At 40.4% G+C, this 26062-nt stretch overlaps 1 protein-coding gene across 18 annotated transcripts in view; it reads left to right on the top strand.

The window, feature by feature from the left end:
* NFIA (nuclear factor I A) overlaps window positions 1–26062 on the top strand; it is a 465041-nt gene that overhangs the window by 414928 nt on the left and 24051 nt on the right. For 6 of the 18 annotated variants that reach the window (XM_043520338.1, XM_043520345.1, XM_043520350.1 and 3 more), the window contains 3 exons: window positions 3351–3529; window positions 6032–6197; window positions 15682–15773. In XM_043520338.1, coding sequence (XP_043376273.1) covers window positions 3351–3529; window positions 6032–6197; window positions 15682–15773 — 437 coding nt within the window. Of the gene's footprint in view, window positions 1–3350; window positions 3530–6031; window positions 6198–15681; window positions 15774–21449; window positions 21519–26062 lie in introns of those variants that run through there. The other 12 variants (XM_043520337.1, XM_043520342.1, XM_043520346.1 and 9 more) reach the window with 5 other exon arrangements.

Raw genomic sequence — 26062 nt, 5'->3', positions numbered from 1 at the left:
AAGTACTTGGCACATCACCATTGTAATTAGTTTAGATCCTTGCGCTGATAAACTAACTCTTCCTAATACTTCACTGAGGCCCGCATTCCACCCTTGAAGAAACACTAATATAGTCCAGTAGGATGCTGCAAAAACAAACCTGTTGGGGACCTTTTATTCCTAATCCCAAGCAGTAAGTGATAACAGCTGAAGCCTCCAAGATTGTACAAACTTTTATGAACAGAAAAGATTTAATAATAAAGAAAAGTAACATGCAATCAAACTGCCAATCCATGAAGGGAGAGAAATTAGCTTTTGTTTTGTTAAGGTCCTTTTATAACAATCGTTGAGAAACGAGTGCTTACTTCTGCCCTATTTGATTTTGGCTTATTCTTCTGCATCCCTTCAACCTTTCCCATATACTGTTAAGTGAGCCTGTGCTTTGGTTTTTCCTGTGTATTAAACATACTCCAAATCCAGTGCAAGAATTTGAGCTAGATACTGAAGGCTTACCAAGGCTTTTATCAAATCTATTCTTCGTGGTTTACAAATGAGGTACATGGGCACAGAAGACCAAAGAAGTTTAATAGAACTGGTGGGTGAGGGAGCTACAATGATATAATTACTAGTTTTGGGTGAGAAATAAACCTGAGTATGAGGGAAAAGCTTATACCCCAACGAAGTTGATAGATTTCTATGAAGAGAGGATAAAATCTTATTCATGAGAAAAGGAGCAAAATTCAAGGTGCTGTAACATGGTGGCTTTAGTTACACAATGAGGAAGTGGATATGAGCTTAGGAGCATCTAACTTGCACGGCAAGGAGCTGGGTAAAGGTATCTTTTATAGTAGGGGTGGGCAAACTTTTTGACCCGAGGGCCACATCAGGGTGCGAAACTGTATGGAGGGCCGGGTAGGGAAGGCTGTGCCCCCCAAACAGCCTGGCTTCCTGTAACGAGGCTGGTTCTGGCAGGACCCAGCTGAGAGTGCCAATTCAGGACAAATTGCTTAAAGCAGGACAGTTACAGCCCAACGCTGGGGTTTCTGTGCACACCAAGGCAAACCAAACCAGCCAAACAGAGAAGACTTTGGTTTTACCCCATTGGCTAACCACAAGTCACACAAACAATTCCCTTAGACACTCCAGTTTCCCATTATCCCCACCAGTGCCACTTGTTATGGGGACAAATGGTTAGGAAAACCAATACCCCAGTAAAATAAAAAAGGTTCTCTTGATCACAAAGGACCAAGGCCCAGACCCAGGTCAATATACAAATCTGATCTTACCCACAAATCACGCTTTGCCAATCCTTTAGAATCTAAAATCTAAAGGTTTATTCATAAAAGGAAAAAGATATAGATGAGAGCTAGAATTGGTTAAATGGAATCAATTACATACAGTAATGGCAAAGTTCTTGGTTCAGGCTTGCAGCAGTGATAGAATAAACTGCAGGTTCAAATCAAGTCTCTGGAGTGCATCCACAGCTGGGATGGGTCATTCAGTCCTTCGTTCAAAGCTTCAGTGTAGCAAAGTTCCTCCAGAGATAAGAAGCAGGATTGAAGACAAGATGGAGGAGCTGCAGCAGCTTTTTATATTCTCTCGCCATGTGGTCTTTCTTTGTTCCAAAGACAAGCTGTCCATCACATGGCCTGGAAAAACCTCAGAGTTCTGTCCACAGGCAGGTTCCTGCACACCTTACTGAGTCACAAGGCGTGTCTGCCTTCTCTCAATGGGTCACTTGTATAGCTGATGATCCTCAATGGGCCATCAAGCAGGCTAGGCAGAGCTGACACCAACTTGTCTGGGGTGTCACGCAGAAGCATAGCATAAGTTTGGAATACAGACAGTATAGAGCCAATACTTATATCTTTAATTACAAAAATGATACATGCAAACAGATAGCATAATCCTAACCAGCAAACCATAACCTTGTCTTAGATATCTTATTTGACCCCCTTTATACAAGATTTGGTGCCACTACAGGACCTTGGTTGCAACAATGTTCTATACGGTCCCAGTTCAAATCAATAACGTCACACCCCCACCCCCTGACTGCCCCCCTCAGAACCCTGACCCATCCAACCCCCCCTGCTTCTTGTCCCCTGACTGCCCCCCTCTGTGACCCCCCCCCAAACCACTCTCCTGGAATCCCACTCCCTATCCAACCCCTTCTGCCTGTCCCCTGACTGCCCCGACCCAGCCACACCCCTGCCCCCTGATAGGCCCCCTGATAGGCCCTCTGGGACTCCCATGCCCTATCCAACCCCCCCTGTTCCCTGACTGCCCCAGAACCTCTGCCCCATCCAACCACCCCCTGCTTCCTGTCCCCTGACTGCCCCCCGGGACCCCCTACCCAACTGCTGCACCGCTGTGCATGCACGCCACCACCATCCCCTTACCATGCCGCTCAGAGTGACAGGAGCTCGCAGCCCCACGGCCCATGTGGCGGCATAACTGCGGGGGACAGGGACTAGCCTCCCAGGCCAGGAGCTCAGGGGCTGGGCAGGACATCCTGTGGGCCGTAGTTTGCTCACCTCTGTTCTATAGTATGGGGGGAGGAGATATATTTCTGCCCTCAGTTACACCTCTACAATCCTGTTGAGATCAGTAGTGTTGCATGTATTAAACTGAAAGCAAAATTTGCAAAAGGGGCTCTTTTAGTTTACACCTTGACTGTCCTGATAGTAGCTTTTCTTGTTACTCTTCTCTCGCGTGGCTCCTTTGCGTGTACATTCACCAATTTACCTTCCCTTAAACATCATTCCCGATTGTGGCTTAGGGGCTGGTTTGAGATTTGATTTCAAAGTTGTAGAAGGAGCTGTGAACGTCATTTGCAAAATGAGCTTGCCCCTTTGTATGTGAGCATCATATGAAAATGTGTTACTTAAAATGGTTTCCAAACTGGTGTGAAAAAATGACATATACGAGGTACAAGAGCATCATTAAAACAATGACCGTTTATAGTACAAAATAAAAATAGATCCATATGTGCAAATCAGTTATATGAAATGTCAATTAAATCAACTCTAATCTCCCAAATACAGTTTTTATTGCTCAATTCATTAGAAAGGCTCTTAAGGTAATGAATAGTTGTCACTTTTATCAAGGACCGCTGGTTCCTTTATAAATGTGCACTAAAAACACAGAAAGTTGTTTTTAAAATATTTGGCTCCATTTACGCTCAGCATTGTCGCTGAAGTGACTGTAGGACGCAGTGCGATTTGATATAGCAATTGTGAACGTCAAATATATAAATAATAGTGTACATTAAAAAAAAGACAAAGTAGAGCTATAATTCAACTGCATAGATTTGAACTGTCATCTAATGCAAAAATCTGCTCCATATAACTTCTTTGTTTTCTTTCCTATAGCAAGTCCACATGCAACACCATCGACTCTTCATTTTCCAACATCACCCATTATTCAGCAGCCTGGGCCATACTTCTCACACCCAGCAATCCGCTATCATCCTCAGGAGACTCTGAAAGAGTTTGTTCAACTTGTCTGCCCGGATGCTGGTCAGCAGGCTGGACAGGTGGGGTTCCTAAATGTAAGGAAGCCATTTTTATTTCTTCAGAAGTGTTTGTCCTATGTCACCTAACTATGGAATTATCTTAACAATGTGTCACACATATGAATGTAGCACCTTAAATAGCTGCTACAAGGGGGGAAAAAAGCACTAACTACAGGAAAACAAACCTACACTGTGGTGTAATTAATGTACTTTGATAGTCAGAAAGGGCTGGTGGTTCAATGACCTTCTGGGATCCCTGTACCGATGCTTCAGCTTCAGACATGTGAACCCTAGTTCCACTGGGTTTAACAAAATACAAAGGCCAAATAATTTTTATTAATTATTCCTTTGGCATTGGCGGGGGGAAGAGCAAGAAAAGGGAGGGTGAGAAACAGCTGTTTTAGATCAGCTAAGTTCATTTAAAAAAAATACTGTCATACAGCACTTTAGATCAAGTTGACCAGTACTTGAACCCAAGATGTTAAAAGTACAGTTTATTATAGTTTGTTATTTCTGTATGCGGTTATCTTTCCCCCTTATCTCTATGAAGAATTAAGCAGTGTTCCAATGCTTCAAATAAGCATTTTCATTTTTTAATCAACTAAAGTGAATCATCCTCTTCACTTTATTGAAACAACATTCCAGTCAAATACAGAAATGAAACTTTATTTACATCGTGTCTACAATAATGCTGTGAATGTTTCATGAAATAAAATGTAATTGTGTCCCACGAGCAGAATAATTATTATCAAAATTGTTATTACTTTTGTTATATACATAACGTTGAAATTGTTAATGAACCTGCAGAATTAATGTAATTCTTAGCATTAATTTTATTTAATAAGCTGTGTTGTCTTCAATACTTTTTTCTTACCAAAATACCTGATTGTGCATATCTCAGCCAATACTGGCTTTGAATAATGTCTGCATTATGTTAGCAGTTACATTTATGTCTAGACAACAAATCAATAGAGTTCTTTTCTTTTTCCTTGAGTATTCATTTGCTTAGTTTAGCTCAAACCATCTGCGTTATGAACTGTTAGCACATTCACAATGAACATACAGCAAAGGTCTACTTGGTAGAAAATTGGCCTACTTGTAAGACAAGAAAGTATTTGAGAAGTGTTACTAAATATATTAGTTTATTAAAGGTGCTGTATGTTGAAAAACATCTCTGAAAAATTACTTCTGAGTAAGGCCTCAACTCCACAAATACAAGTAATTGTACTCCTGAAAGCAACAGTACTATTAATGCAGTTACATACATATACAAGCCTAAATCTATTTACACTAGGGCTCCTTTTACATCACTGTCAGTGGAAATTTGAGTTGCACCCACCTACATTGCCACAGCCGTTAAAGTGGCTTTAGTGTAAATGAGAATCAGGCCTGTAAATGGTTGTAGGATTGGGCCCTTAGTCCTAAATAATTCTTATTAGTGGAAACCTAAGCAGAGATTTAAGTACAGTTTTTCCTCAGCAGTATTCAGAATATGTATCTGTATTTAAAACTGAGCTTTTGTCAATGGAAAATTGGCCATTCAGTGCCAGAAGAACTGAAGTTAGGATCAATTTGTGGAGTGCTGTCAAAACAGATCTTGTCATTTCTGTCACTAAAACAGAGTACCTGATTCACAAACTGTTCTACTTTTTTCTTTATAATGGTACTGCCATCAATTGGTATGGTTCTCAATAGTCTAGTTTTACATTAAGATTGAGATTTTCCATATCCAGTCCTTATTTTTGTGATGCTGAAAGCTTATTTACTAATGGACAGGAGTTTTCCTAGTAATCACTTGAAATAGCATAGCTGAGTAAGCAGAACAATCCTGCCTTTGATTATGTACATCCCGAACAAAATACTAGTATTTTTTTAATATTGAAAATAAAGCAGATATAAGCTCAGTTGTTTCTAAGCAGATACCTAATGGCAGCTGAAATGGGAGCTGTGCTATTGGTAATTTTATGGGAATGTAGGAGTGCAGGTTGCTTAAAAGTACATTACCTTATTTTTCCCATGAAATAAGACATCTGCTTGACTTTTAAACCACCCCAAAATTATCTCTTTTCCTACTAATGAGCAGTTTCTTAAGAAATTTAAACTTACGTCCCAGGCACAGATATCCTAAGGGAACAGTGGAGGAATGAATATAGAAAGTGTAATGGGAGACAAAATTCTGCCTAAACTTGTACTGTAGGTAGTTTAGTGGTTACACAGTGTAAGATTATAATTTGGTTCAGGGTGATTCTGACCAGTTGCTAACTTTGGAGAAACTATTTGGCCCACTAAATAGGATGAATTTCTTGCTTAAAAATGAAAGATAGGTTTAAAGGTCTTTTACAGTTATTGCAAGATTTTGAGATGGGCTGCGGTACAAAGCCCAGTGAAGTAAATGGCGAACAGATAATGGCAATTTTTCATTCCAACCTGTTTTTACTTACCATTGAGAAATTAAGCATTCGTTACACCAAATTTTAAACTGGCCTCTTCTATTGCTGGAGGCCGCTAATAGCTAATTTTGTGTTTTGTTTTTGGCAGCCCAATGGCAGCAGCCAAGGCAAGGTGCACAATCCATTCCTTCCTACTCCAATGTTGCCACCACCGCCACCGCCACCAATGGCTAGGCCTGTGCCTCTGCCCGTGCCAGACACAAAACCTCCAACCACATCGACAGAAGGAGGTGCCGCCTCTCCTACTTCACCAAGTAAGTACAGCTGCAACAAGGGAGAGAGAGTTCAATAAGGTTCACACTGTTGCAACTACCATGTATCTTCTGTTCACCAACCAGGAGGAGCAGACTGTGCTTCCCAAGTTAATTTCACAGTTGTCAATTGCATAAGATAGACAAAAATCACAGCTTGTTATTTTAACTAAATACTGCTGGCACTGCACATAGTTACACACTGGAAAACTCAGGGCCAGCAGCTAATGTATGGGGGTGGAGCTGGGATATTCAAGATGCTCTGTAGTTTCATGAAGAAGCTATGCTGCTGGCCTTCCACTTGTGTCCCGTGACCAACACTAGCACTACATTGAACTCGGGCAAACCCATACAGAGGGTCTTGCTTCTTGTACGGACCAGGCCAGACTCCCTGGAGCTCAATCCTTTTATAGTTTATTTGGGAATAAGTCTTTCTAGATGAACACAGACTCATTGCCCTTATGACCAGCTCTCTGGCAGGCCCTGCATTTGGAGCAGGTAGCTTGTGGTATTTTTTCTACTGAGGGGGAGAGCGTTAATTTTCTCTTTACCACCCACACAGCCCTCATGTATTTTGTGTAGCCACAAGTCAAATATAAAAATTCCTGCATGCGCATTGGAGCCACCATTTTGGATTCACTCTGCTAGGAAGCAAATGTGCATCGGCTGGGTTTGAAGCTTTAAAAATTTTGGGCATGCAGGGAGTTAATTGCAAATGGTTTAATGAAACGATGCTCAAATTGTCATTTAAAAACAAAGGGGAAGTTTTCAGTACTTTAGTGGCAGGGGGACTTGTTCCCCAATTAAATGAATCCAGAATGAAGTCCAAGAATAAGCCATTATTGGAATGATAAACATTTTTATTTCAAATGCCTCTTTGAGAGTTTACAGATTCAGAGATGGCCACTGAGGAAGCACATTAGATAGATTAGATGGAGAGTACCCAAAAATCAATGTACTCTAAACAGCAAATCCTTGGGATGCTTTCAGATTATTTAAATGCTGCATGTGGCCACTGCTTGATGTCCAAGGAGGCATGTATTATTTAACAAATATAAAGCCCAAGTTCTTAAAGCTTCAGGCACAAGTCAGGTGATTCACACCTCAGAGACCAGAGGCCAGTATTGTGGCTGTGACATGGTGGGTTCCATGGGGCATTGCATGGTCCTGACATTTGTTGTGTTTTCATGGCATTCTTTAACTGGACAGGATTGTTTGCGTTTCAGGCTTGCTTGGGAATTATAATTGTGACAGAAAGGTTGGGAAGGTGAGATTTAAGACACGGGATTTAAGCTAAGACAGGCCCGTAACTTAGAAGTGTCGAGAGATCATGGTTGCTAGTACTGCTCAGAAAATTTGTCAGAATGAAATTCCCCCCCCCCCCCCGCCCGTTTTCTAGCTATTTCTGACCAATGCTTTTTACATCATGAACCTGTTTGTCGTAGCACTTTTGAGGTCAGGTATCAGTTAACTTAATGCTTTCTTGCTCTTCAATAAGATTCAGTAGTGGGCCACTAAAAGGTTAACATTTACTCACTGATGAGTGGTATTTGAAATAACTCAGTATTTCCCTGTCTTTAGAGTTGGAAAATATGAAGTCAGTATACTAGACATGCCATCATTTATAATTATAGCTCATAAGTTACGGGCAATTTGTGGTATTTAAAAGAAAAAAAATCCAAAATCATTTTAACAATTACCTTAATGTTTATTTTATGTGATCTTTGGAGTCTATAAACAATAAATGTGTATTTGGCCAGATTCTCAGCTGATGTAAATTGGCTTACCTACACTGAAATCAGTAGAGCTACACTGATTTACACTACCAGGAGATCTGGCCCATTGTGGCAAGGAATGTTCAACCAAGTGCTGTCAAGATAATCCAGGTTTTCTCAAGAGCAGCTAGTTAATGGTATTTAAACAAAAGATTAGGAAAAATAATTACTGTTGGTAATTAGTCAATCTGATACCTAAACATCCACTTCTGTACATTTTCAAGCATGCACCTTCCATTTCATAAGAGTCATGAATGTTAAATAGAACAGTGAATTGAGTTTTAAAGATGTGTGTAATACAATTTTAAGTCTACATTTTATGGAAATGTGGACTATAGGAATGATTTCCAAAGAAAAATATATCACGCTCATCCCTAGCCTGTTGAAGCATGTATAGCAAAATAAAGTGCTAGGAGTTTTCCATGAGGGAACACCCATTTTTAACAGTTTCAGAAGAGTTCAAATGGCACTATTCTAATCCATAGGAACCCTCCCATTGTCACTGATTTCCGCAGAATAGTAGCACAGAATAGGCCACGCTCCATATGTTTGTGTTGCTGCACAATCTTGTCACATAATGTTCTGCAAATTTAGAACTGTCCTTCAAAATGGAGGACGGGTAGCATCTCTCACCAGATTATAGCTATAGAGTTTTGCTGACATACATCCGAAAATATCCATCATTGCAACTCAGAGTCGGCAATTTCCTGGATCCTACTCTGTTCCTTGCTCCCATTATACTGTGGACTTTGTTGCTTATTGGGGTCCTTAACTAAGTGTAAAAACTATCAAAGTGCACTGGTATCTGTGTCCTTAGGCAGTATCTTGAGTTCAGAATACGGTAACGTACCATGGAAAGAAGTCCTTGCTGAGAAGTATTTTGCTATTGTGGAGGAAGTGTTGTTTGTTTATTAGAGTACAAATAGTCAGTACAGAGTAACTAGAACTGAAAAGATGAAAAGATGTTTTCCATGGTTACACAGTTCCAAGGCACCAGTGCTGGAAGCATCCCTTTTTTTATGGCTGTCTGCCCTCCATGGCATTATAATGAGGGAAGTCATTTACTGAACGGAAGAGGAAGTGCTTATACAGGAGTGATATTAGCATTTGGCCAGACTCTCTTTTGCTGTGTGGAGAGGAATAAAGGCCCCAAGGAAATATGTGAAGGGGATTGGAATTTGTTTGGTGCTGTTTCCCTCCTTTGATCTGGTAAAAAGTCCTCTGCAGAAGTGTGCATTTTGAGGCTCTAATAGACATTGGAATATAGCCCTCTAGGGGGGTGAAGAGGCCAGGAGAAGCTACTCAATATGTCATGCTATCCTGTGAAGTAAAACTTAAGACCACAATACAATGTTATGGTGGTTAACGATTCTCCGAGCTGCAGTAAAACTCTCCAACAGTGGGATTAACTTTCTGTGGAAAGCATGACCATATCACACTGCTTAAGGAAGGAAAACCCTATGGAGGTACACTGGGATATTTATCTCTGCGCTGTGGTATGGGATGCACAGACTTGGGCTCAGAATTTCCAGCTGTGAGTCCTACCACATTTGCAAGAGTAGTATCTCCATTGGTGAAGAGATGCAGGGGAGATGGGAGCTCATAGGATTTCTAGAGATAAGTTTTTCCTCCAAGCACAGGTTTTTCTGCAGAATAATTTATCCTTAACATAACACACAGACCCTAAGTTAGCATCCAATCTCTCTCCCTTCTGGGAATTTGGTTTTATTGGTAACTCAAAAGCAGCACAACACAAACATCACCCTAAGCTGCTTTCCAAAGCCTTACTGTTCCTGGAATTGACCTGCTGTGGCCCAAAGAAACACCACCTCCATTAGGTACTAGCTGGAGTTTATTAGGTTAGTAGAACCAACTGACTGAGCAATAGTTCCCCAGGGGATTAGCATCTGAGCCCAGGGTGACTCAGCAGAAACCCTCATTCCCATACAGTGTCTAAGATTTTTTCCATCTTGTTACCCCATTATTTTTAAAAAACATGACTGTTTTAATGAAAGTTATTTCCTAATGCTCCATAACTGTGCCCAGAAAGAAGAACCTTTTCTGTTCCATTTGTAGCACAAGAGACTTATTGCTTTTGTGCCTTTGTACAAAAAAGCTTTCATGTAAATCAGCAATTGTAGCAGGAAGAGAAGAGTAATTATGTGGCTAAAGCACAGGACTGACAAACAGGAGGTTTGGGTTCTAGTTCTTACTCTGCCACACATTTGCTGTGTGCCACTTGAGCAAGCCTGTTCAGCTCTCTGTGCTGTACCTTCCCAGTGATGACCATTGACCAACATTGCTGAATGTGTAAGTGTTGCAGTATGCATTAAGATCCTCCGATGGAGGGTGCTCCTGCAATGCAAAGCATTGTATGTGTGCATGTTCTTATGCATGGTGTCATATCTGTCTCACCAGAAGGGTGCAATGTAGCACTAGATAGCCAATAAGACGGTATCGCTATTCATATCAGACGTATGTGCCTATTTTTCTTCTTGGTCTGTAAAGGAGAAACTTGACAGTGTATCAGACTACCACTGACTGGAATTCTGCTTTGCCAGCAGGCAGTCATCCTTGTTAATTCACAACCAAAAGGTAGACTACACTCTCTTCCATCTAACAACACTTCTTTCAACAAAGTATAGGTAAAAGGTTTCTGCAGTAGGGAAGTGCTGCCTTATAATACATCACACTCATAACATTGTTGGTTGTTTTCTCTTGTCTTTCATACTATTTCTTGCCATTTTGGCTAAATATCGGATGCTTGTGTGAGCAAATGTTCTTTCCCTGCCAGCGCTTTCACTCTTGCTTGTTCCTAAAGTGAAACATCATAGCAAATTTGTGGTATCATGCTCATTTCCATGGCTACAGACTATGGTGTTGCAAATTCCTCACAGCAGATTCCAGATGAAGAAAGGCCAGGCAGGGTAGGAAAATGTTCTTGTTCAAACACAAAGGGCCAGAGTTTCAGCTGGTGTAAACTGTCATAGATCCATCCACTTCCAGAGGAAGTTTGTAGATATACATTAGCTCAGGATGTGGCCCAAATAGGTGAAAAGGGAAGAAAGGATGATCTTATGGTTAAAACACAGGACTGACCATCAGAAGACAAAGATTCTAGTCTTGTTACCTTTCTGTGCCTCAGGTTGCCCCTTCTGTAAAATAAAGTATGAAAATCCAACTGTAAAGGAAACTATTTAAAACACATAATTTGATATAGCTTTAACTAACCAGTGGGATTTCCTAGTTCCTATCCTAAAAAGACGAGAGAAAAAGTGCCAAATTATAGGACCTCCAGGAATATTTCAACCCAACCTCCTGTATCAAGCAGGAAGAACTCTACACTGTATTTGGATGGGAAATTTCTAAGGAAAAGCCAGAATATTGCAGGAAGTGGTTCAGTGATGCAGTAGCTGACACTTTTGTACCCGATATCCTTCCCTTTACCAAACTAGTGTTCCAGCATGGTAATAGGGATTGCTGCTGTTGAATATTCAGCTTTTTATATGAGACACAAAATGGAGCTTGACCACTTGTGGTCCTCAAAAGTCCTGTGGCACTTCACACCAGAGTATGGATGTTAGCTCCAGTGTCCTGGTGAAATTCCGTCTTAAGGAATTACTTTCTCACCACATAGATGCTCCCTGTAGTTTCAGTATTCTTCAGCTGTAAACTTTTTTACTGTTGCTGTTTGCTCTTAAGGAGACACCAACTTGAAATCTAAGCATTTTCAGGAAGTGAGTTAAAAGTAGTTGCAGGTTCTACACCAAAGGAAGAAACATTCCACCCCAGAGGTGGTCAACTGAAGTGACTCCTGCATACATCATATAGTTTATGAAGTGCCTTAGAATCCCTTGGCATGAAAGGTCTTTGAACTGACAAAAATAATTAAGATAAGGAATTATATGGAAAGCACAATAAGGCTAACACTGCTAGCATATATACTGTCCTCTGAAATGTAGTAAACATATATGTGAGGTTGTCAGTACCTAAACAGCATATAGTAACTTTTAGAAAACTTTTGTAAGTCAAGTAATATGAGAATTTGGAGCTTTACTGGCCATTATATAAAGTGCACAATAGTCCCAAAAGCTTCATAGCTACCCATTGATCTAAATTTTTAGCAAGTGCATTTGTAACATTACAGAAGTTTACTTTATAGTTATCACAAAATCTTGTGATGGTCATTGCATCCCTGTGCCTTATTTGGAATGGAAATAATGTTACATAGTACTATGGCCTGCCATGCAATCCTGAAGCCAGAATTCACTCTAATCATCACTGTAGTTTACTGAAGTGCAGAAGAAATTTTTTTTCTTGTGCTATATGCCCATCTCACTCTTAAATCTTTACCTTATGTTCATCAATGCCTGAAACCATGAGAATTACAATGCAGACATAAGTCTTTCTGCAGTGGAACTCTACCACGGTAAAACAATGTAGTGATATGCAATAACTGAAAAATGGAAGGTAAATCTGAGTTTCTTCCCTTCACCCATGAACTTTGTTTCCCTGGGGCACCTGCTCCAAAGAATTAAATGGTCCATTTACTCATTGTCCATCCATGCTGGAAGAAAGACAGGAGGCCATAGATGTAGTTTAATTAGGCTGCAACTTTATTCACTTAAAATGCCTGGGAGCACCTTGCAATAAATTGTACAGTCAGGAAGCGGTTGGGGGGGGGTTCAGTTCTCCACTGTTCCAGATGTAGGAACCCTAAACCCTGCTTCCTCAGCTCCCTTAAAGGGGGCTACAAAAATGAGGGAGGTCATCTCCGTGCTGTACAAGTTGTAGGAGTCCCAAAACCCGCTTACTCAGCTCCCTTAAGGGATGCTTTCCCTCAAATCCTTTTCCAGTCCATTATATCCAAAAACCATATCCTGTCCATATCAGGTACCTGTACTGGACATGTGCTAGGAGTGCTACTTAATTTGCAGCATTATAACCTAATCCCTCCCACACTCCACCCCACCAGGTCCCAGACCAGCTTTAGGGAAGGCAAAAAAAAATCCACCCCTTCCTTCCTAGCCTCATGGGAAAAGGACAACTAACATAATGCCCACTGTGGGTCAAAAGGAAACTCAATCCTTTTGCCAAGATGGGTGCTGCCAGCCCAATCCTGGTAAAGAGGGCCTTTCCAGGCCTGCATGGGGTATACATATCCCTACACTCTTCCAGTCATTAGGCAGGGCAAGGCAGTGACTTCCTGATCTGGCCCCCACTACTTCCCATCCTTCCTATGCATCCCTGTTAAATTCTCCCCTTCCCCCCATGTGCTGTAAGGAAGCCTTTAAAGAGGCAATGCCCCTTTTCTTCCAGCTAGCTGGACAAAGACCCACTCATGTGAAGGTTGCAGTAAGTACGTTTTGCCTTATGAAGATCTGAAGAGCCAGATAGCAAGTGCCCAGTTTTGAGCTCCAAGACGACTCTTGGTGCTGCAGGAAGAATCTTCATTCTTGTTATATGTAGGATGGTAAAGGTGATTAGATCAGTGGCTCTCAACCTTTCCAGACTACTTTAGCCCTTTCAGGAGTCTGATTTGTCTTGCATACCCCAAGTTTCACCTCACTTAAAAACTACTTGCTTACAAAATCAGACATCAAAATACAAGCATCACAGCACACTACTGAAAAATTGCTTACTTTCTCATTTTTACCAGATAAAATAAATCAATTGGACTATAAATATTGTACTTACATTTCAGTGTATAGTATATAGAGCAGTATAAATAAGCCATTGTCTGTATGAAATTTTAGTTTGTACTGACTTTGCTAGTGCTTTTTATGTAGCCTGTTGTAAAACTAGGCAAACATGTCGATATGTTGATTACCCCCTGGAAGACCTCTGTGTACCCCCAGGGGTACACGTATCCCTGGTTGAGAACTACTGGGTTAGATCCCCCTTGCAGTTAAATCACAAGGAGAGAGGCAGTGCAAGTTAAAGCAAAGATAATTTATAGATTTCTAAAGAAATTGCCTCATTCAGAAGAACCTCAATAGCTAACACTACTGACAGGCACACATTGTGAATTATTGGCTTTTTTGAATTACCAAGTGAACACACATGAAAAAGTAAGGCGTATGCATCACAAATTCTATTTTGTTCATTTATTCCTGCATTTGTAGTTTAGTTGTAATTACTCAGAAATACTTGGTAGGAGTGAGTACCTTGTAAAAATAATCTTAAAAATATGGAAACTCGCTACAGTGCACTAAGTTCCTGTTAGATCTTTGCTTCAAATTATGGAAAGGCAGCCATGTTTTGTGTGAATATTAGCAAAACTTTTACAGTAGTTTTGGGCTGAGAAGAAACTCAACATAGCAACCATTCTGAAAAGTGCTTAGCACTTTAAAATTCCATTGGAGTGGGAACTGAAAGTGTTCAGTTTCTCACAGGATGGGGACCTAATTCATATTTAAGACATCCTCAAGCATGTGTTAGTAATAGCATCACTTTGATAACATATCCTCAAAGATCATTCTATTGACGTCTGATCCTTGTAGCCAGACATGACTTTACAAGTAGGATGCTGTATACTGTCTCCAAGCGAAAGGTCTCTCTTTCACCAAACACTTGGCTTTTATAAAAAAGGCAGTGATGTTTCACCTTTACTGACAACTCAGTATCTTTATTTATATTTAATAATCCTTATTTTTGCTCAATATGAGGTGTCACCTCAATACTTAGCTTCACTGGAATTTCGCAAGGTATTTCCTTTTATTTACAGCCATTTTTACCACTTCATCGGGCAGTTAGATTGCCAATTATATTGTTCCACATGTTATGGATTTTATTCAGCACAGTGCATTCCTTGGCCCTTAAACATATATAACTATTAAGGTACATATTTAGATCTGCATACACAGGAAACTGAAAAAAGAAGATGGTGTTTGCAGTTGTCAAAGCAGCAGAACACTTAGCGTACTGAAAGTTTTTGGAATTGACCTGAGTTCTGGACAGTTGCAATGGAGAGAGGTAGAGCAGCAATAAAATCATTAAAGTACTTCAGGTTGGGAAGTAATCTGGGTTCTTGGCTTGTGTTGCTCTTAATAGCTTTACATTTTGTGGGAGCCATTCCAATTTTTAAAGAGAGTTTCAGCCTTGAGACTGATTGCACTTACCACCCCAACCAAACTGCAACCCATAATTTTTTTACCAAGGGAATCTTAGTTTGTCAGACAGATCACATGAGTACTTTAGAGCGTGTAGACTCCAGCAATGGGAAAATCAGGGCTTTAACCGTATACTGTGCTCTACTGGTATGAAATAAGGACCCGATCTTGGTAACATACCCATGAGTAACTTCACTCAAATCAATAGCTTTATTGAGATCAATGTGAATTCCTCATGTGACTGAAAATACCTGGGAACACATTTGCAGGTTCAGGATCTATGATATATGTTGTACAGCCTTATACCGAGAGACCTGCCCCTCTCAAAGACAAAAGTGGTTCAGATGAACTGAGCACATCTTCTTCTGGATGCATTACATCATTTTATTTAAGTATGTTGAAAGGAATTACTTTCATTTAGTCCAGTTATGTACATTAAAGCAAACCTTTCCAGTGTCTAAAATCAAACTCTTGCTCTAAAACGTTTGTACATTTCTGTGTTAAACATCTGCTTAGGTGGCTCTGAGATAGTGTGTTTTGGTGTTGTTTGTGTGTGATCTAGTGCTGCTTCCTCAACGCACGTGTCCCTTCCCTTCACAGCCTACTCGACACCCAGCACCTCCCCCGCAAACCGATTCGTCAGTGTTGGACCTCGGGATCCAAGCTTTGTAAATATCCCTCAACAGACACAGGTGGGCAGCTTTCAACTTCTCTGTATGCAGTGCAGCTTGTTATTCTTCTGTGTATTTTAATGTCTCCTTACAAAGTGAGCCGCATTTCCTCACCACTGTCAATTCACCCACATGGTCTCAGTAACAAGGGTGAAATTTCACTCACAATTTGTGTTTGTCTGTTGTGTTTTATTGGCTTATATGGTAATAATTCTTCCATAATTCCTCCAAACTCTCTTGCTTTCCAAGGCATTGGCTTCTAGTGTGCAATTTTTCCTCTAGGACCAAATTTTCAAATTCCTTTATTGCATCTGACATATTTGCAAGTGCATCTATTTGCACATGCAAAAGCCCAGATGGGCCAATCAGGTAATTATGGACTTCAGCCCAATCCTGCACCACTGAAGTCATTTCAATAGGAATAGGATCCAATTCCTAATCTGCCATTTGCATGCAGGGTTTTGGGCATTCAGGTGATTTTTTTTGGTGGGAGGCCCAGGAGATACAGAAACTGATGTGCTCATAACTACTTTGAAGGCCTAGTTAAGGGAGGGCCTTTGAAAATTTGGCTTCAGATGTCAAAATGCAAATTAAACCAAAGAACCAACAATTTAAAGCTCTAGCATCTTGTTTGCAGCCAACACAATATTTCACTGCTGTGATGTTGGGGTGACTATTCAGAGATTTGCTATAGTTGAGTCAGAAGCACAAGCAAATATTTTTCTTTCTTTAGAAGGACAGGGTTTAAATGCGCTTTTTCCAAGCTGTATCAAATCCTTAGTATTGATTAAGAAAATAGTTGTTGGCAATTTTTTTAGTGGTTAATTTTAGACAGATGTTGAAAAAAATTAAAGCTATGTTTAATATCACATTATCATGGAGCAATATAAAAACGAGAGGAACTAAAGTTCTAAGACAACTACAGCTTGTAGTTTGAAATGATTGCCTGATTACATTACAATGCTTTTAAAGGTTAAGATCAAGAAGTATTTTTAATATGTTTTGAACTGGCTGTGATGATTTTAAAAAGTAATAATTTAGCTAGGGTGAAGTTTTACTTTTTATCCCCTTCTGTACAATTTGAAACAGATCTTAGATGTGAATAATAAGGATATAGATGGATGGATGTCACATGCTACATTTTCAGAACATGCATGAAGACAGAATCCACATTTTGATGTGATCAACGCCTACCCTATCAGCGTTATATAACTGTGTAACTTATTACTGAAAATTGTCCATTTATAGAGCTGTGACCAGATGCTTGTGAGCACAATATGTTTTCTTGCTATCTGTTCCTTTTGCATCGTTTGTTAGGGGCTTTAGTTTATAGCTGTGTCGACAGCACAGGTTAAACTACATTGAATCTCAAATCCTTCCTGCATTAAACAGGGTCACAGAAAGTACACTAGCAGCTGAGGGAGGAGGGGGTTGTTAACTCTTCAAGTTCTGATTTCTTTAGTTCATTAGTAAAGGGAAGCCTATGTCCCAGTTTTCAAGTGTTGGGCCTCCCTTTTAGTGCCTCCTGTTTAATCGATATAGAAAGCAAGTTTTCATGTGCCTTTACATTTAAGTCATAGCATTTCTCCTGTGGTTTTGGAAAGGATCATAAACAGAAATACATTAAAATAAGGAAATAGAAAAATTTTAAGGTGAGCTGTTAAAGTTTTCAAGCATTTGACTTTTTTCTTCAGGGTCCAAGAAACTTGAAACCCTTTGGAGAATGCTGCAATAGCTTTTCTAAAAGACTGACAACACTGATTGGCAGATTGTTACATAGTTACATAGGAATATAACAAAATCTGAATCTGTAAGATATCAAACTTGTTTGCATTTTAAAACTAGCCTTTTTGCATTTGTTGACTGTGAATTTTGAACCCTGCAAGTTATGATTTAAGCTATTGGAAAGTTTTCTGGCTCTATTGTATGTGCTTTTGTATAATACTGGATAGCAAATGACAATACCCCAGTGTAACTCCAAATTAAGGCAAAACTTGCTGCTATAGATAAGGGGACTGCCAGTCTCTCTTACTACAGCTGCGTCCTTTGTGCTACTGTACTTCAGGGTACATCAGCATAACCATTATGACCCACTGTGATACTGGATTTATAGTTTGCCATAAAAACCCACTGTGAATTGAAATTATTAATATAGCAGTTCTGAAGTAAACCGTGTTTTAAATCAGAGAAGTGGGGTGAAAATACAGAGAAGTTAATGGTTAGGGACTTAGTTAACGCTCTTCTTGTCAAAACAAATCCCCTGTTATGATGAAATTTTTGCAGGACATTAGATCCGTCACTTAGGATATTTTCAGAATATAAAAATAAAAACAAATGAAACAATAATATATTGAAAGTGGTTGGTGTTGCTGTTTCCCATCAGGAATTTTACAGTGCATTCGGTAGTCAGGTTAAGAATTGTATGGCCTGATGTTGAGAGATGCCAACACTCACAACTCGGAGAGTTCAGGGGGAGAAGTAAACACTCAGTACTTCTGAGTGTCAAGCTAGTAACTTCAATGTTACTTTTGCTTCAGCATAACTCTAGAACCTCCATTTTCTCCTAACTTAACTCCAATGGTTCATCTCCATTCTAGAGCTAGGCCCAAAGCAAAAGCCGGGATTTGAACACTCCTGACCTTCATGGAAGTTCCAATCCAGATAGAAACTTTGAGAAATGACAAAATTTTAGAGACAACTTTTCAAAAGCACCATATTTTCTTCCCATTTTGTAGCTGTTTAACTGTGTCGTAGACTATGTACCCGTAGTTATCAACTTCAAAGTTGCTACAGAATTGAACATGTCCACAGAGATGTGCCAGTGCTATTTAGTAGAACATACATTTCACATACGTGGATGTGCAAGAGACTCATACAGCAGTGAAATAAAATAGTGGACAAACTAACAACAATATTGTTGGCCTAGCACAGGAATTATTTTTCCTGTTCTTAAACAATAGAAAGTAGGAACATGCCTTTTTTAGTAGCCAGCACGAAAATCAGCATTGGACATTTCTGTTAACACTCTGTTCTAATGAATTCCAAATGTCCTTAAATGTGAGTCATTAAGGAAGACATTTTAAATAGAAAAGTGAATATTTCATCATCATAGGTTGTTGTAGAATTACCTACTGCACCAGGACAGATCTGGGGCAGAAGAACCAGACAAATAACTGATTTAGTAAGTGTTCTTGTAGAAGCCCAGAGAAGACTAGAAGTTTCAAAAAGAGAGGTGTTTATAGCAGTTCAAACAATTTTGCAAATCTAGATATACTCCCTCCATCTATTCCTGTTCTGCACCAGCAGCTCACCACAGTATGGTCTCATTTTTAGGACTATTTAAAACTGAATTACTATCTGGGCTATTAGAAGGATCACTTTAATTGGCCTGGGCCTTATTTGATGACAAAAAGGCACAGGTGTTGTAACCTTCGCTTGAAAAATCATTTACTTTAGCTGCCTGACTTGTAAGCAATACAAGGTCTTCAGCTTAGCTGCCTTTGCCATATGCAAATCAGAAATACAGTATGCCTGGGATACATCGTCTACTATTTCAAAAGCGAGCTGGTCCGGCTACCGCATGACTAAGTAACAGATACATTTCTTGTGTTGGCAAGATACATTTCTTGTAGTCTTGTAAAAAGAAAAGTGGCAGAGGAAATGGAAAGTACCATCACATTAATCAGGGGCTAACCTTTTGGAAGCTACTACACTCCTATAAAACAAATAATGTCTCTCTCTCTTGCTGCAGAAAATAATGAAGCAAAGAGTGTGCGCTCAGCATAATCTGTCTATCTAGTGACACCAAACCCAATCAAGCAGCTTGTTTTTTGGGACCAATATGTAGACTCAGGCACATTATTTTTAACTAGTGTTTGACAATCTGTAAGGCTGGCTGAAAAAAATGTATGTTGTTTTCCATTCTGATGGGTTGGGAGCCATATAAATTCAGTTTCCTACAGCTCCTTGCCCACTAAACTTTGATTACCATGCAAAGTTTTTTCAGCCACCACAACATACAGCTTATTAGAAGTTGCATTTCAGCTGGCAGAATCATTTCCTGATCCATACCACCTCTAGTCCATTTAACCTCTAGCTGAGTGTAGCAGTGCATGAACCTTGCAGGTTGAACACTGGTAAAGAGCCCTGGTACAACAAACACAGTAGTGTTCTTCACACAACAGACAACTGGCCAGAGTTGGTCAAGCAGCTTTTGAGAAGGCAGAATGTCAAATGCCCTGCTTCTTTGCTGGTTTATAGAAAGAGAATGCTACCAAATTTCCTCTTAAGAAAATACTTCAAAGAAAGACGCCAGTTAAATTTAAAATCACTGCCTGATATCTCCAAGCTCCATTTTACATTTGATTCGTCTTAGTTAGCTTCCAGATCTTTGTTAATATAGGAGCAGATACTGACTCAAGAGGAAAGCACTTCGAGGCTAGAATCAAGGTAAATCTGTTCCTCTGAGAGCACAATCTAATTCCCAAAGTAGAATAGATTACAAACATTAACCAAGGTTCTGCTCTCACTTCTGCTGATATGAGTCTAGAGTAACTCCATTAGCTACAGCGAAGTTGCTCAGGATATGAACTGGGGTAACTGAGAGCAAAATCTGGCCTATTCAATATGCATAATAGTCATGGTAGCAAAAACCACACATTTTTACCCAATGCAGAGAGCGTAGGGAAATAAAAGCTATCTAAAGAAGAAAGTTGCACCCTTTTCTCAGCAATAAGATAGAAAAAACATAGCAAAAGTACTTACTAAAAAGAGAGATAAAACAGTCACTTATAGAATGGTAACTTTAGGGCTAGATCTGCTTGGTATTGCCAGATTTAAAGGGCTAGAAAGGCATGCTGGGAAGAAAATTCTATAAGAGGGCTACCCTTCCCTAAAGTTAATTAAGGGTGGGGTCTCCCCCAGGGAAGGGGTTGTATGTATTGTGCTATATTACTAGGACAAATAGCTTCTTTAGGTCTTCTATTATCCTCCGTTTCTTTTATGCTAGTGAATACCTTTGTATTAAGAAAACTTTACTTTATCTTTATAAAACATTGCCTATCTTCTAACTTAAGTGCACATGCAGCTCTAACAACATAGTGCATGACTCCTTTGTCTCTTAACAAGAAGAAAGCTAAGACTTTTTCCCTCTCCTCCTTCTCCTCCTCCTCCCCCCCCCAAAGAAAAAAATTTCCCTGTAATTTTTCACTGGCATCATCTTCAAGCAAAGGCCTGAGAAAAGAGATGTGCCTTTCACTGTAGGTTGGGCTCTGTCAGACAAACGAGAGAAGCAAATTGTAGAATAGATGGCTCTCCAGTGATAACATTCAGTCATCTAATTCTAGGGAATGTTGCACAGGTGACCCAACTGACTTCAGCTGCCTGGCAGCTCATTGGGAGCAGAAAGGCAAACTTTCAGGTAACTAGGACCTAACTGTATGGAACTTTATAGAACAAAGTCAACACCGTGAAATGGACCCGGAGGTATAGAAAGCTAGTGCAGTTCCTAGAGAGCTGTTATTCCTGCTGCTGATGCCACCTGGCTGTATTGTATCCAATTTCCATTGGCAGGATATGGAAAAAGAAATCATTACAAAAATGTTTCTGTCAAGTAAAACATGTAACTTATGTTATGGGCAGTAGCCATTTTGCTACTTACATGATTCCTACTTCAGTCTCATTCTTGTGCCATTACAGAACGGGAGAGTACGACTAGTCTTATCTATGGCTGATGTTGATGAAGCTTATTAGCAACCCTCTTGGGCTCTAATGAGAGGTACAAGCTTTCCCTTCTCTCTCCTTTTCCTCTTCTCTCCCCTATTCCCCGAAGCTGTGCATTACCTCAGTAATGTGCGTGGCTTCTGCTGGCCCTCCCAGCAGGAGCTTAAGGTGGCTCCCCAGCTCAGGATTCCATCGTATTACTGCAAAGTGCTACCAGCTGCATCAGGATTTTGCTTAACAGAGCAGTTTGTGTTCATAAAAAGTGTAGCAGCAGTTTGTGAATTTTACATAACAAGAGACACTCAGAGGATATGAAAGGCACTAGGAAAAATGTCACTTCTTTTAGTTTCCTAGGTCCTGAGCTGAACCATCACGAATTCAAACCTGCCCTGTTTGTACAGCATTGTAGCATTCGTAGATTTGTTTGCCCCATCGCTCATATATATCTGGTGACTCTACACATATCCAAGTTAATCTTGTCCTTCAGCCTGAAAGTAGGTCTTATGTTGGCGCACAGAGAGAAATGAGAGAAGCCTAGTTGTATGAATCTGTGTTTACACCAGTCAGCCCGCTGAGAGCTGTGTATACCACAAAGCAACTTCTGTAGCTGCTGGCCCACAAGTGTTGGCTATGAAGTTCCTTGATTATAGAGGCTGCTTCCTGATTCCATGGGGGGTGGGGGGAGGACACCTCCTTTCACTAGGGGCTGCACTGCCCCACAGTGCCATTTCCCAAATGCTGCTCGTTGCAGGGAATGTGGAAGTTGTACTGAGTGAGAATTTGAATGAAAGGGTCACCTCTGGCTACACAATAGAATTTTAAAGCATTCAGGTCTCGCAAGCACATTCCCTTGTTTGAAAGCTCCTCTCCAAAGCCCATTCTTCTTCCAAACCAATGATCTGGGAGCTTCCCCCACACCAGCGACAGGGAGTGAGGTTCACTTACCATTCCTGAAGCTCTGGGTGTAGAGACATACACCATAGATCACTTTTAAGCAAGTTGGACCCCAATACCCTGATTGGGCCCCAAGCACTGGACTCTTGGTGTAGCTCTGTTGGAGCTCCCTTGAAGCCCAGCCAAGGAAAGAGAGAACAAGCTATGACAGGGAACTGCTGATTATGTGAAGAGGCAGTTTCATAATCATGAGTTCTCCTTTGTTAGAGGTGCTCCATTATTGTTTGGGCTGGAAGGGTCCTTTTCATTGGGGCCAGTAAAAATCCCTCCATGGCAAGCTGATCTTCCTCTGGCAAAGGCTGGAAGGGTAGTGTGCGTGCATGCTGCAGTAGTGGTCTCAGTGTGGCTGCTGTCTGCGATTACACAAATGCTGTGTGGCTGCAAGCCCCCAGTGTAGTGTGGTGCAGGCCTTCACAGCAGCTGTGCTAGTCCAGAACAGTTTATAGAGTGGGGGATACAAAAGGGGCCTCAGAATAGGGGGTGAATTTCATCACCTTCAGCACCCTCCCTGGTCAGTTCAGCACACAGAACCCATGTAATTGCGTAGAGGCACGGATTGACATTTCACTCTGCAGGATCAGAAGGGTATACCTCCAGAGACGGAAGCACTTGTTACACCAAAAGGATAGAGATTTCGGAAAGACGTGTCAGTGCCATCATGTGGCCCTATCCTCAACATGGGTATGAGCCAAACCAGTCCAGAAATGATTGGGTAACTCCCAAGCAGGAGAAAAGTTTACTGTGCTTTTCTTCCTTCTCCTCTTCCTCTTCCTCGAATGCCAGGCTGGCCCCTTTCGGAGTCCAGTACTCTGCCCTCCACTTCAAGTGTCCATGAACATGATGGATGATTATTTACTGCAGACATAGACAGATTTCCCAAACCAAGCCATTCAACTCGATACTCCTCCCCCACCTCGCCCCTTCTCTCCATTTATAATAACCAGGAAGCTTGTTTGGAAAGCACCCTTTTCTTTTGGCTTTTATGGGTGTGACTTATGCGCTACAGCAAAGAAGAAGGAAGAGGAGTAAGTGTGTGGGTGGGGAAGAGCTGGGAAATGTAGACATATGATGAATGAGATGGGGAATTGTAATTTCTTACTGAATAATTCTCTATAAGCTGTGCAAACTTTCTTTAGTTAAACAATTACTCTAAAAGGCAACAATTTTGTACATTTTCATTGAAGAGCCTTCACAGTGACAATGGCCTGCGTTCTTCTCTAAGAACCTCTGCAAACAGCCAGCACAGTTTTCTGTCTTATGTGCAGCAGGAAACGTACTTTACAAATATCTCATATTTCTCTCTGTAAAACGGATTTAATAGCCAGCCATTTAAAATGGATTTAAATTGCCTGGAATTGGAAAGAAACTTCCCCATATGGAAGGGTCATTACATGATTCTCCTTTATGGGAATTCTTGCATCTTCCTCTGAACAAGCATAAGATACCAGCCAATGTCAGAGACATAATACTAGATCAGACAGAGCATTAGTCTGATGGGGCATGACAATTCCTGTGTTCATAGTTGTGTGCTATATGAACTAGGCATAGAATGCATAGAGAAGGCCTCCCAGGTTTCTAGAACAACTTCAAAAACTAATAAAGGTTTGGGGGGGAGAGGAAGGAGGAGTGTTTTGTTCGTTTGTTTTTTGGGGAGGAGGATGGTGGGGAGGATTGCCATCAAATCAGTTAGATGATCCAAAAGGATTTAAAGTAATTAGTGCAAAAGAAGTTCCATGCCTCAGAACACACTTTGTGAATGTTTGTTTCATCAGATACACAGCTGACACGGTTAACTTTAATTGGGTGGTGATCCTCATTGAATTGCAGATTCCTGTGACTGACTGAAATACTACAGGGACTTAGGTAATACAGTGTGTGCTGCTCAAACTCTTTCCACTTGGAAAGTTTCAAATTTTGTCAAACAGAACACACACACTCACACAAAATCATAAGGTGAGAGTCCAGTTATGTCCCTCTTACTGCTTTTATTTGTCTTAGCTGATTTCCTGCCCACCCCACCTCCCAACCTCCATTGCAGATAATGGTGCATTGAATTAGTCTGCCTGACTTCTGCATCAGGTCCCACATCGATTTATTGACTTTGTGAGAGTGGCTAGTACAGTAATTGTTACAAGAGCAGAATGGAAAGCAAGAACATGTCCGTATAAAAAATAGAAATGATGTTTTGTTGTTTCTTTCCTTTTTTTGCCCTATAGATCTTTATGTGTTTACCTAGCAGAGAGCACTTTACTAAAGTTAATCAGCTCCTTGTACATTATTAATTGTGACAGTTAGGGTGCTACATGATGGCAAGTGTATTACAGAAAACACCGATCTCACTCCAGTGGTGTGGACTTGAGCAAGTTTTCTATTCCTTCTCTTATTTCATGACGCTTTAGGGTACTACTAAATCACATTCCCCTGATTGACAATATGCTGTCAATACTGTTGATTTGGGAGTCAAGCAGAGAGGAGCACACGAGAAAAAAGAAGTGAGGAGATCTTCAGAATATTCTAAAGCCCTGGCAAGAAGTCACTGTAACTGTGTAATGGTAACAATTATATGCCTAGCCTGATTTTTTAAAATACATTTTGCTAGGAGTAGTTGTTTAAGATCTGCTGTTTAATAAGTGATTGGGATTTACAAAGAGGGCTAATGGAGGGAGGCCTTTAAAATCTACATACAGAATGTGTGCATATAATGTCATTAAAAAGACACCTACTGGTTTTTTATTAGGGGTTTTGGAAATGACTGCCTTTGAAAGACATTTTATTGTAGTTCAGCTTTCACATTTGATACCTATATGTGCTCTATAAATTCCACACAGTCCGACAAAACCAAATGGTTTCACTTATGACCTGGATGGAAAAGGTCAACACTTACATGGCTTTTCCTTTTACTGGAGCATTAACATTTTTGCCATCTGCTGCATAAATATTTTAGCGACTCCTCACTAAATATTCTACAGTCAAGGATTAGGACCACACTATACTATACAGTAAAGTTCAAAAATTAAAGGCCATGGTCTCTGCCTAGTTCTCAATGGACACGTTAACGTCACAAAAACCATCACTACTGCAACTGACATCTTTTGTTAGTGGTCTCAACAGAAAGGCCAAGAATTGAGGGAGACACCGCTACAGGTAGATTCTCTGCCCTTAACAACCAGGATAGCATTCTACAGGAATGGACTAAAACAATACTTTAATATATATTTTATAAACATAAGCCGGATAAGAGGCACCTTGATAAGGCAGTAAATTTCTCAACTCCCAAACCCCTGCACTTCACTGACAAGAGAGCCAGATTATTCCAAGTTAATGTAAAGAGGGTGCAGGAGGAGGGGGCAGTATCTGGGACTACTAAACATGTTTTATGCATGTTCCGTGTTCATGTCTGAAAGTGATGCCTGCAAACTTAAAGAGATTTTGTAGTGCACATATTCAGCATGTATTTTTCAACTAGTCATAACTAGATTGAATCAACTAGTTAAGTCATAACTAGGTGATGCTTGGGGTGGACTACTCAAACCTTGCTAAGTTTCAGCTTTCAAACTTCAGCTGTTTTTGAAGTGGTCAGTTAAAAAAAGTGTTTCTAGCTGACTTAATGTGTTTTTGAAATAGCAAAAACGCCA

This window comes from Dermochelys coriacea, chromosome 8 (assembly GCF_009764565.3).
Source record: "Dermochelys coriacea isolate rDerCor1 chromosome 8, rDerCor1.pri.v4, whole genome shotgun sequence".
Lineage (NCBI taxonomy): Eukaryota > Metazoa > Chordata > Testudines > Dermochelyidae > Dermochelys > Dermochelys coriacea.
This window is presented reverse-complemented; position numbering and strand designations above follow the sequence as displayed.